This window comes from Otolemur garnettii, unplaced genomic scaffold, assembly GCF_000181295.1.
Source record: "Otolemur garnettii isolate 467f Iridium unplaced genomic scaffold, OtoGar3 scaffold00025, whole genome shotgun sequence".
In the NCBI taxonomy this organism is placed as follows: Eukaryota; Metazoa; Chordata; class Mammalia; order Primates; family Galagidae; genus Otolemur; species Otolemur garnettii.
The window spans coordinates 12,289,476-12,300,157 of record NW_003852420.1 but is presented as its reverse complement, the minus strand read 5'-3'; the positions used below and the strand labels follow the sequence as shown (position 1 = coordinate 12,300,157).

Below are 10,682 nucleotides of genomic sequence, written 5' to 3'. Positions count from 1 at the left end.
AAAAAAAAAAAAAAAAAAGACTCTATCTTTAAGGCAAGCTCCCTCTCCTAGCCACACAGATCCCTTGGCCACACACCACATAGCAGGCCATCTTCTAGGCCTTACCTGAGTCCGCAGGCCCACCTGGGAAGCCAGATCTTCCAAGAGCACAACCTTGGACTGCTAAAAGGAGAGAAACAGAAGGGGAGAGAAACTGAAGGTGAGCTTGGGCAAATTCCTCTCGGCATGGTTTTGCACTCTGATCTGTTCTGCGTGGCTGGATAAACATTGTGCACATTTTTGTGGGCAAGCCTTGCTCCCCAACACACATAGAAACACTCACTCCCACAACCACCCATAACAGAGGCACACACATTCATAAACTCTCTCATCCCTGCTACCATCCTCTGCATACAGCCTTTTTTATTTTTTTTTGAGACAAAGTCTCACTCAGTTGCCCTGGAGTTGAGTGCCCTAGTGTCATAGCTCAAAGCAACCTTAAACTCTTGGGCTCAAGTGATCCTCTTGCCTCAGCCTCCAAAGTAGCTGGGACTATAGGAGCCCACCACAATGCCCAGCTATTTTTTAGAGGCGGGGTCTCACTTTTGCTCAGGCTGGTCTCAAATTCCTGAGCTCAGGCAATCTGCCCACCTCGGCCTTCCAGAGTGCTGAGATTACAGGCATGAGCCACTGTGCCTGGCCCCCAGCCATGTCTTTTCAATAACATGGACAAGTTGGTAGGGGAGGCACCACAGAGAGGGAAGGAGGGGATGCCAGTCACCAAAAGCTATTTTTAAAAACTGTCACCAGGACTCACATTTGCTGAGGACCAGGACAAAGTACTGAGGTGTGGGGGGACACGTGGAAAACAAGGTCAAGGTCTGGCTGTGAGATAGGTGAGTAGATGGACAAGGAGTGAGCAGACAAAGGGCTCCACAATCCAGGGGCTCTCAGGAGAGGCAGGAAGACTCAATTCCTTGCTACCCTCTCAGCCTGGTGCCTATAGACCCAACATGCCCACACTTCTTTTCACCCATTCTCTTCCCACTGTCTGAGACATTAAGCCCACCCTTAAGATGACTGCCACTAACACTGCGAAGTGCTTTCCACACAGCTGTGTTTCACACTCCACAAGCTGCCCTCACACCTTCGGTAGAAATTTAGATCCCAGGGTGTAGCCAAGGGTCTGTGGCTGGGCAAGTGCAGGCATCTGCCTTCACTCCCTACCCAGACAGCATATGAAAAGGCAGTCTTTTGCAATTCTGTGAATCCTCCACAACAAATGAGCTGAAGGAAGACTGACATGGTGACACCTCCGGGCTGCAGATGGCATATGACTTGTTGGAAATGCCAAACTGTATGTGCAAGCAGGGAGGCAAGTGAGAGGCAGTTGGCCAGGAGGTGGGCAAGTACAAAGGGACCTGGCCAGCTGGTCTTTACCTACAAAACAAGGAATGACAGCTGAGCATGGTAGCTCATGCCTATAATCATAGCACCTTGGAAGGTTGAGATGGGTGGGTTGCTTGAGCTCAGGAGTTCAAGGCTAACCTGGGCAAGAGCAAAACCCCATCTCTAATGTCTTAATCCTGTAATAGGGTAAAAGTGGTGAAGGCTATGTTGTTTAATAGGATGTGAACATTCCAATTTGTACAAATAATCATCACATTGAATCATATAATGGCATAAATGTAGTTATGATCTATGTATGAAAGACTTAATAAAAAAAAAAACCCATCTCTACTAAAAATTGAAAAAAAAAAACCTAGCTGGGTATCATGGCAGATGCCTGTAGTCCCAGCTACTTGATGGCTGAGGCAGGAGGATCACTGAACCCAAGAGTTTGAGGTTGCCATGAGCTAGGCTGACGCCACGACACTCTAACCTGGGGCAACTGAGTGAGACTTTGTCTTAGAACAGCAACAATAACAACAAAAAAACCCCATGGAACAGGCACAGGGCTCTCAGAACAGCCTAGAACAGGAACACAAAGTCACTGCAGGTAGTCCCTTGAGGACCTGGCCTGAAGTGCCGCTGGGACCAAAAGAGTGTTTGAAAAAACAAACAAGCTGGGCATGTTGGTACACACCTATTGTCCCAGCTACTTGGGAGGCTAAAGGCAGAAGGATGGTTTGAGCTCAGCCATGGTCAGACAGAAGAGTGGACTGACAAGATCAAGTTATTCCCATACCTCACATAAACTACAATGGGTGCAGAAATGTTCCTCCAGTTCTGAAATCTTGAATCAAAAGGCCCATCCCATCGTTCTCAACATTCCTAATGCCGCAACCCTTTAATACAGTTCCTCATGTTATTTGTTGCTAATTCATGAAAATAATTTTATGGTTGGGGGTCACCACAACATGAGGAACTATATTAACGGGTCATGGCATTAGGAAGGTTGAGAACGACTGCTTTAGAATGAAGAAGATGGGCCAGGCATGGTGGCTCACACCTGTAATCCTAGGACGCTGGGAGGCCAAGGTGGGTGGATTGTTTGAGCTCAGAACTTGGGAGACCAGCCTGAGCAAGAGTGAGACTCTGTCTCTACTAAAAATAGAAAAAAAGTTGTGGCAGGCGCCTGTAGTCATAGCTACTAGGAAGGCTGAGGCAAGAGAATCACTTGAGCCCAGGAGTTTGAGGTTGTGTGAGCTATGACACCATGACACTCTACAAGGGCATCATCAGAGTAAGACTCTGTCTTAAATAAATAAATAAATAAATAAGAAAAGAAAAAAAAAATAGAGTGAGGAAGATGATAGGCGGATTTAATTTCAGAAGTCCTTCTTCCCCCTGCAAGACAGCAGCTCTGGGCTCGGCGCCTGTGGCTCAAGTGGCTAAGGCACCAGCCACATACACCTAAGGTGGCAGGTTTGAATCCAGCCTGGGCCCGCCAAACAATGACGGCTGCAACCAAAAAATAGCCGGGCGCTGTGGTGAGCGCCTGTCATCCCAGCTACTTGGGAGGCTTAGGCAGGAGACTCGCTTGAGCCCAGGAGTTGGAGGTTGCTGTGAGCTGTGATGCCACAGCACTCTACCCAGGGTGACAGCTTGAGGCTCTGTCTAAAAAAAAAAATGACAGCAGCTCTGGGAGATCAGCCAGCACAGGCTGGAAAAACTTCTAAGCTACTAAAGAGTTTAAAGAACTCCCAGAAAATGGTACCTCCAGGGAACCACTGAAAGGCCTAGAACTGGGAGACTTTACACCACTTTCTGCAACAGAAGACAGAGACACTGAAGTTGACCCTTGCCTCTAAAAATCTACCTGGGAAGGCTTCCTGGAGAGGATCTCAGGACCATGTTGCTGACTACTAAGTAGGTGGGGACAGCAAGTTCCAAAAAAGCAGAAAACAAGACACAGAGCAATCCTGCCAGGGCTGCACTTCCTAATCAAGTGTGCTAGAGTAAAGAAAGGGCTCCATCACAGGGAAATGCTTACAACCTGCACAGACAGGACCCTCTGAGACCTATCCATATTTTTCCCTGTTTCTTTTAAGAACTCCTACGTCCCAGGGCTGTGAGCCCAGACCCTCACTGCTGGGATGCATCTAAACCCTATTCTCTTTTGGAAGAGGTAGAGGATTATGCAAGCCCTGACTCCTTGCCAGCCCCTAGCAGCACCCCCACCGCCACCCCCGCACCCTCTGCACTCCTTCCCTCAGCCGCCTCTGCACCTCTGAGCTGCACTTGAAAACCTCTCCCCTCACCGCATCCTTCGTGGGAGAGAAGTTGCTTAGCAGCAAACCAGAGCAGGACGTGCTTATGCAACCAGAGCAGTGTGGGCCAGCCTGTGCAGTGCCTGCAGACGAAAGGGGACATACTGCGGCCCCATCCTAGATTCCAAAGCAAACACCATCCTGTTCCCATGGAAGACCCAAAGTCCCAGTCAGGAGCATGTGGCAGAGGACGCCTGCTTCAACTCAGTGGAGCCTCAGTGTGACAGAACTGACAGAAAACACACATGAAGAGACTTGGAAACACAGTGACTCACTGAGCGTGGGGTCTGAAGAGCAGGGAAACTGTCAAGCCCTGAGTGTGAGGAAATGATCAAAGGCTAGAGCCTCCCACACAGACCCAGGTGCTTCTCCACCTTCAGGTTCAGAGGAGGGGATCTCCTGGCCAAGACCCTGGCAGTTCAGCGCCTCAGAGCTCCCTTGCCTACTCCAGCATGGGTTCAACTGAACTACCTGCAGACCCCGCTAGGGTTTGATCCCTAGGCCCTGAGGAAGAGATGACACAAATGCACACATGAGGCGGGGAGCTGACATCATGCTCTGTTCTGCAGCTTCTTACCTTGATGTAGTTGATGAACTCTGCAAGGAAGCTGTGGGACTAGAGGAGCAGAGAAATTAGGATGCACGTTCCCCTGGCAAAGGTGGCAGGGCTCTCTGCCTACCCACCTGGCTGTGTACTAGCTACCCACTTAAAGGCCACCTGCCTATGTGCCTGCCCAACCACGTGCACGTGCCACCTGCCCACCTGCCTACACAAGCAATAGAGCCTCCCAGGGTCAGGGTTTCCGGGAACCACCCTCTGCCAGGACAAAGTCTCTCTGGCCACTAAAGTCTGCTGGTACTGGCACCTACCCACCTCTCACTGGCCTGCTAGGGGTATCTGGGATGGGGTAGGTGGCTCTGATGAGCACAGGGTGGCTTCCTAGGGGTGGCAGGCCCACCTGCTCCTCAGTCATGGTCTCGCCCACACCCTCCTCCTCCACCACAAAGGCCTCCTTCAGTTTCAGGTATTCCTCATGCTCCCGCTGGGCCTGCTCCTCTCGGGCCTTCCTCTCTGCCTCCTCCTGTGAACACAGAGGAGGGAAGAGATGGGAATGGGGGACAAATATTCTAGTTACTGTTGTCCTTGTAGGGCATACAGCCCAGCCCTTTCTCAGGGACAGAGCTCCTTTAAGACCTCATCCCCCTACCCCAGCTGCACAACTGGCAGAGGCCCCTCTTGTCTTCGGCCCCATCACCATCCAGACAAATGCTGCTCAGCCACTCCCCCTGCCCTCTGTGCTCAGATCTACTTAGTAAAATGTCCTGAACACTCTGTCATGACCCCATGCCACCACGCCCTTCAATCACCCCCCCACTCCTCCTACCCTGTCACATCCAAACTTCATGAACAAACATACAATCCACCTACCCCACCCCCTCCAATCTGACTTCAATATACCCAGCTCCACTAAAACAACTCATGCCTTGGTCTCACTCATACCCTCTGCTCACCAGATTCAAAGGACAACCTTCAGGCCTCATATCCATCCCTGTCCTCTCAGCGGTGTTGGACACAGCTGACCATCCTTTCCTGCCTTAGCTTTAGGCCCCACCCTCTCCTGGATTTTCTCCTGCTCCCTGGGCTGTTCTTCCTGCCTCCTTCATCATTCAGCCTGTCCCTTCTCTCTCCTCCTCTGTCTCTGGGCCACCTCGCCCATGCCCATAGCATCAACAACATTTTCCTTGCCAGTGACTGCCACCCAAATCTCTCCTCCCAAACACAGGACTGCCCACGTAACACACTTACTGGGCCAACTCACAGGCACCAGACAGACCCTGTGATCTACTCCCCCATGTCTGGTCCTCTTCCTGGGTCCCTGACTTGGTGAATCACATAGCCACCTGGTCAATGGCCCTGGTCAGAAATAGGTCCCATTGACTACTTCTTCCTCTAACTTCCAGAAAACTCCTTGGTCTTTCCATGTTGCTCCATCACCACCACCACCACCACCCAATACAACAGCCTGTATCAACCCAACTCATTTTTCAGAGCACTCAGAAAAGTCTTTTTTAAAACATGAAGCTCTGGGAGGCAGAAGCGAGAGAACTGTTTGAGGCCAGGAGTTTGAGACCAGCCTGAGCAAGAGTGAAATGCTATCTCTACAAAAACGTAGAAAAATTAGCTAGGCATGGTGGCATGCCTATAGTCCCAGCTACTTAGAAGGCTGAGCCCAGAAGTTTGAGGGTGCTGTGAACTAGGCTAATGCCACTGAACTAGCCTGGGTGACAGAGAGAGACAGCAGAGTGAGGCTGTGCAGTAACTTGTTTCCAAAGAAATATGGGAACGTGAGAAGAAAACAGTGGAGAAATCTGCAAATGCAGTTACAGCCAAGTGACCAAGGTTAACATCATTAGTGATAAGTCAAGTGGATAATGTGGACCCTTGGTATGATGTGTTGAAGATGAAACTTCACGCTTCATCTTCTTCCCTCAAATCCATAATTCCAGTTTAACTATGAGAAAAATGTCAGGCAAACTCAAAATGGGGGACATTCTACAAACTACTTGTCTAGGACTCCTCAAACCTATCAATATTATCAAAAAACAGGAAAGCCTGAGAAACTGTCATGACCCAGAACAGCTTCAGGAGACATGAGAACTAAATGTAACATGGCATCCTAAACAGGGCCCTAGAAAAAAACAAGGATACTAAGGAAAAACTAATAAAATCTGAATAACATGTAGCATTTAGTTAATGATAGCAGGTCAGTTGTAATAAATGTACCTCAGTAAGGAAAGATGTTAAGGATAGGGGTAACCAGGCACAGGGAAGAAGAGCCAGGATATTTAAGGTACATTAGATAAGATTCATATTCAGAAAAGTAAAAAATCCTTGTGAATGCCCGCCTTGCCACTATGCTCTGCACCTTCTGCTATAGCACTCACAGGCAGGCTTCCCACCATCCAGGGTTCTGGGACAACAGGACAGTCAGGAGTCATAGGTCTTCCCAGCTGGGGAAGCCCTAGCCCTTACCCTACATATCCCACATCTTTGCGCTATTCCCTTTCTTGGGAACCCGGTTCTCAGAACAGAGGAAGCATCTGGCCAACAAACACGTGTCAACCACCTTTAGTGTAATGGCCCCCATTCCCTGAGTACCTCCCCTATGTCAGGCCCTCAGCAGATCTACCATCTCTCATAATGACCTTTAACAGATTCAAGTCCTTCAGGACCAGAGCCCCTCACATCTCTGCCCTCTGGCTCACTGTGCCCAGCCACCCTGACCATATCAGTGTCCTTCACACGCCCCAGGCACATGCCATAGTCATGTACACAGGAATCCCCATCTCTAGCTCTGCTTTTCAGCAGCAGTTTTCACAGGCTATGTCTATAGCCCAGGGACCAAATAAACCTGGACCTGTCCTTGTGCCAGGTCCATGGCCCACCTGTAGGCTGGACGTGTTGAGGAGCTGCACAAAAAGCAAGACTGCCTGGTCAAGAGTTAGAGGTCAGAGTTAGAGGCTGGCCTCACCTTCTGTTCTTCTTCCAGGCGAAGCCGCTCCTCCTCCTTTTTCCACTCTGCTTCACGCTGGGACTCCAGACGTTTCCGCTCTTCACGTTCAGCTTCCTCTGCCTAAAGAGAGGTCTTCACAGGGGCACATTCCCCATATCCAGCTAGAGGGTGCCCACCTCCCAGACAGGTGAGGGAAGGAAATGCCTGGGCCAGGACACAGGCCAAGGCTGTAGGACACAGCCAGGCAAGCAGCAAACACCAGCCCGAAGGGCAAGGAGCTGGTGTTTGCTACTTAAGGGATCTACCTCAATGAACAGGGAAAATAGGCTCTTTCCCACTTCCCAGAACTGTACCCCATCCCTCTTGCTTACCTCACGCTGGGCTTTTCGAGCTTGTTTCTCCTCTAGCTTCCGTAGTTTCTTGGCTCCAATTTTCCCTGATGGGTGAGTTTCTACTGGCTTTTCGGTGCCTTCTTCCTCCTGGGCTGGGTATGGTCAAAAACAGTTCAAAAGGCAAGCGTGGTGGCTCAAGCCTGTAATCCTAGCACTTAGGGAGGCTGAGGCTGAATTCAAGACCAGCCTAAGCAAGAGTAAAACCTATTCTCTAAAAATGGCAGAGCATTATAGCGGGCACCTGTAGTCCCAGCTACTTCGGAAACTAAAGCAAAAGGATCACTTGAGCTCAAGAGTTTGAGGTTGCTGTAAGCTATGATACCAGGGCACTCTACCAAGGGCAACAAAGTGAAACTCTGTCTCAAAAGAAAAAAAAGGTCCCAGCCAGTGAGGACTATGATTATGATAATAGATCTACCCTACCCTCATCAATTCTCTTCCACTTCTACCCACCTGCAAATGTCACTAGCCTAGCTCTGTCCTCCATAGGCATCTGCCATAGATGCATGTATGTGTGTGTATGCATGTGTATGTTAATGCACTTGTGTTAAAAGGTGGGTGAGAAGTGAGGGGACCATGGAGCAAGAGAACAGAAGAGAAGTTTAGATACTGCAAAGCCATAAAAAGGGAGGTACCAGGTTCCATACCTGTCTGATAATTATAGGCAAGACTGTCTGGGCTTGTAGAGTTCTCTGGTTTTTGTCTCTGTACCAAACCTCCAGAAAAGGATGGCTCCATGGGTAAATTTAATCCACCATCGAATATGAAATCCTCCTTGCTCAGAAGGTGCTGAGGGTTCTGTGCTTAGCCCTTGGCCAGGATTATCCCTTTGTCCCACCAGAGCCAGGCTAAAAAGACAACCCCAACTGCAGGACTACCCCAAGGCCAGATGAAAGTTAAAGACCTACTGATGCCTGAGCAAAAACAGTGTCTAAACCTAAGTCTGAGACAGGAGAGATGACATAACACAGGGCCTCTTTTTGAGCCAAGGGGCTAATCTGCAAGGGTACAAAGCAAAAGCCCCCAGTTTCTGGGAAAGGCACAGAGCCCACTCCTTGGGCTCAAGTCAGTCATCCAATATAAAGACTTTTTCCCCCAAGTCCTCAGGGCGCTGTTGGTCTCCCAGAAGCAGGGATATGAAGACCTCTGTATCAACAGAATGTCTGTATCCCCAAACCATTCTCCTGGAGTTACAGGTGACCCCATTGCAGGAACTGCAGAAGCTCTTGGCCAGGCATTCTGTCTGTAGGGCAAGGTCCTCAGGGAATGAATTTGCCCATACCAGAAAAGATACTGGAATGTAAGGAGTGGACTGAGGAATATTCTGAGTCAGTCAGCCCTCTTACTTGAATACTGATAGCCAAAATAAAGAAAGAGGAGGTTGGCCCAGTGGAATTGGGGTCAAGATGCAGGGCTGTTGCCCCCAGGACCAAAGGCCAGGTCCCAAGTCTCCCTTTACTCCACCTGTGGCTCTCATATGTCCCTCCCCCTGAGGCTTCACATCCTACTCCTCCACTTAGCTTTGGGGATCCCCCACCCTATCCTACAATTCAGCTTCCTTCCCTATGAAGCTGGGCCCTCTCACCTGGGATGACAGCTTCATCCTCATTCTCATCCACTTCTGCCCAGGCCACTCGATGGGCTCGCCGCTGGGCCTGTAGGCGGCTGCCTAGATCCCTCCGGCGCCGAGCCCTGCCTCCAGCTCTCTGCTCTTCAGGCTCCAGGGGCCGAGGCTGGGCCACCTGGCCTGCTACTACTGGCTCTTCCTCATTATGCAGTGGCTCTTGGCCAGCTGTAAGGAAGAGAACAGTGTCACCCAAACAGCCCAGTCTGCCAGATGGCAGGGGGTGCAGTAGCCTGGAAGCCTCACCCTCCTCTGCTCAGCCTCCTTCCAGGCTCCTTCTGCACACAGCAAAGCCGCAACTTCTCAGTCTGACTGGCAAGGCCTTTTGAACAAGTCCCACACCTTAATCCTATGCAGCAAGCTCACCACCACCCCCAACCTGTGTTGACACTTTTTGTTCTCTCCCAAGGCCTTACCTTTCCAGGTGGCCTCTCAGAAGACTTCCACCCTGACATGCCCAGATCTCATCCAATGCCCACCACAGGACTATGTTTATTTCTTGCCTACCACCACCTGCCATGGTTTCATCTGGCGCCCCAACCAGAGTACACTCTCAGATGGGAGCTAAGTCTCTTCTCCTATGAAGATTTGTTGGCTTTCTGCCTTACCTTAGCTTCTTTCTCCCCTGTTCTTGGAGAATGCATGTGCCCTGACATTGCTTGTGGGTTCAGGGAGGGGGGAGAGACACATATGTAATCATGTGCCAGATGATTACTGTACAGAACAGGGTAGATGGGAGGCCAAGGCAACCTGGGTGCTCTTCTTGAGCGAGGGGGGGGAGAGGGGAGGGACAGCACTTCAGAGTTTCCTGGAGCCTCCTTCACCTTCCTCCACCTCATAGGCAGGCAGAAAACACTCGGATGCCCGCCTCCTGGCACTTGGTCTGGAGCCAGCCTGGGAGGAATGTACAAACCTGGTGGCTTCCCTAAAGTGAGCGCGATAGGATATGGCCCAGATGAGGAGGAATGAACTATGTGTCCACCAGGGACCCTTTGGGTCTGCAAGTGTGGAGGGCCAAAGGGCGAAGAGAGAAATGGAGCAAGGCTCTCGTTTGGGGCCCAAAGAAAGGTGACGGTAGGCTGCCACACGGTTCCTAGGCAGAGTTCTAACACTATAGAGAATCTCCAAGCAGTCCCTTAGCGCACGCACATACGCGCATGCGCAAGGCCTGGCGGACGCGTGCCAAGATCGTCAGCCCGGCTAGGCATACCAGAGCATGCGCATGAGCCGCGGCAGACCGCCCTACAAAGGCTTAGAAGGCCGGAGACTTGCCCCCACGGGACCCGGCCCGGCGGCATCTCCTACCTGCTGCCTCCCGGCTCCGGCTGCGAGTCAGGAAGAAGATAACGCAGACAAGCAGAGTCGCCACCGCCAAGTACACCAAGGGCGCCACCATGACGACGGCCTCCCAGTAGAAACACAGTCTCCACACGGAGGCCCCAGAGCGCCTAGGCCCCGC

The 10,682-nt window shown here is 50.9% G+C and overlaps 1 protein-coding gene across 1 annotated transcript in view; it reads right to left on the bottom strand.

The window, feature by feature from the left end:
* Positions 1–10,682, bottom strand: part of DDRGK1 (DDRGK domain containing 1) — a 12,250-nt gene extending 1,568 nt beyond the window's left edge. Inside the window, exons 1-7 of the mRNA XM_003788051.3 lie at positions 10,529–10,682; positions 9,185–9,391; positions 7,579–7,691; positions 7,226–7,327; positions 4,652–4,774; positions 4,270–4,308; positions 106–162 (exon numbers count right to left, since the gene is read on the bottom strand). Coding sequence (XP_003788099.1) covers positions 106–162; positions 4,270–4,308; positions 4,652–4,774; positions 7,226–7,327; positions 7,579–7,691; positions 9,185–9,391; positions 10,529–10,619 — 732 coding nt within the window. The 5' untranslated portion in view covers positions 10,620–10,682. The remainder of the gene's footprint in view (positions 1–105; positions 163–4,269; positions 4,309–4,651; positions 4,775–7,225; positions 7,328–7,578; positions 7,692–9,184; positions 9,392–10,528) is intronic.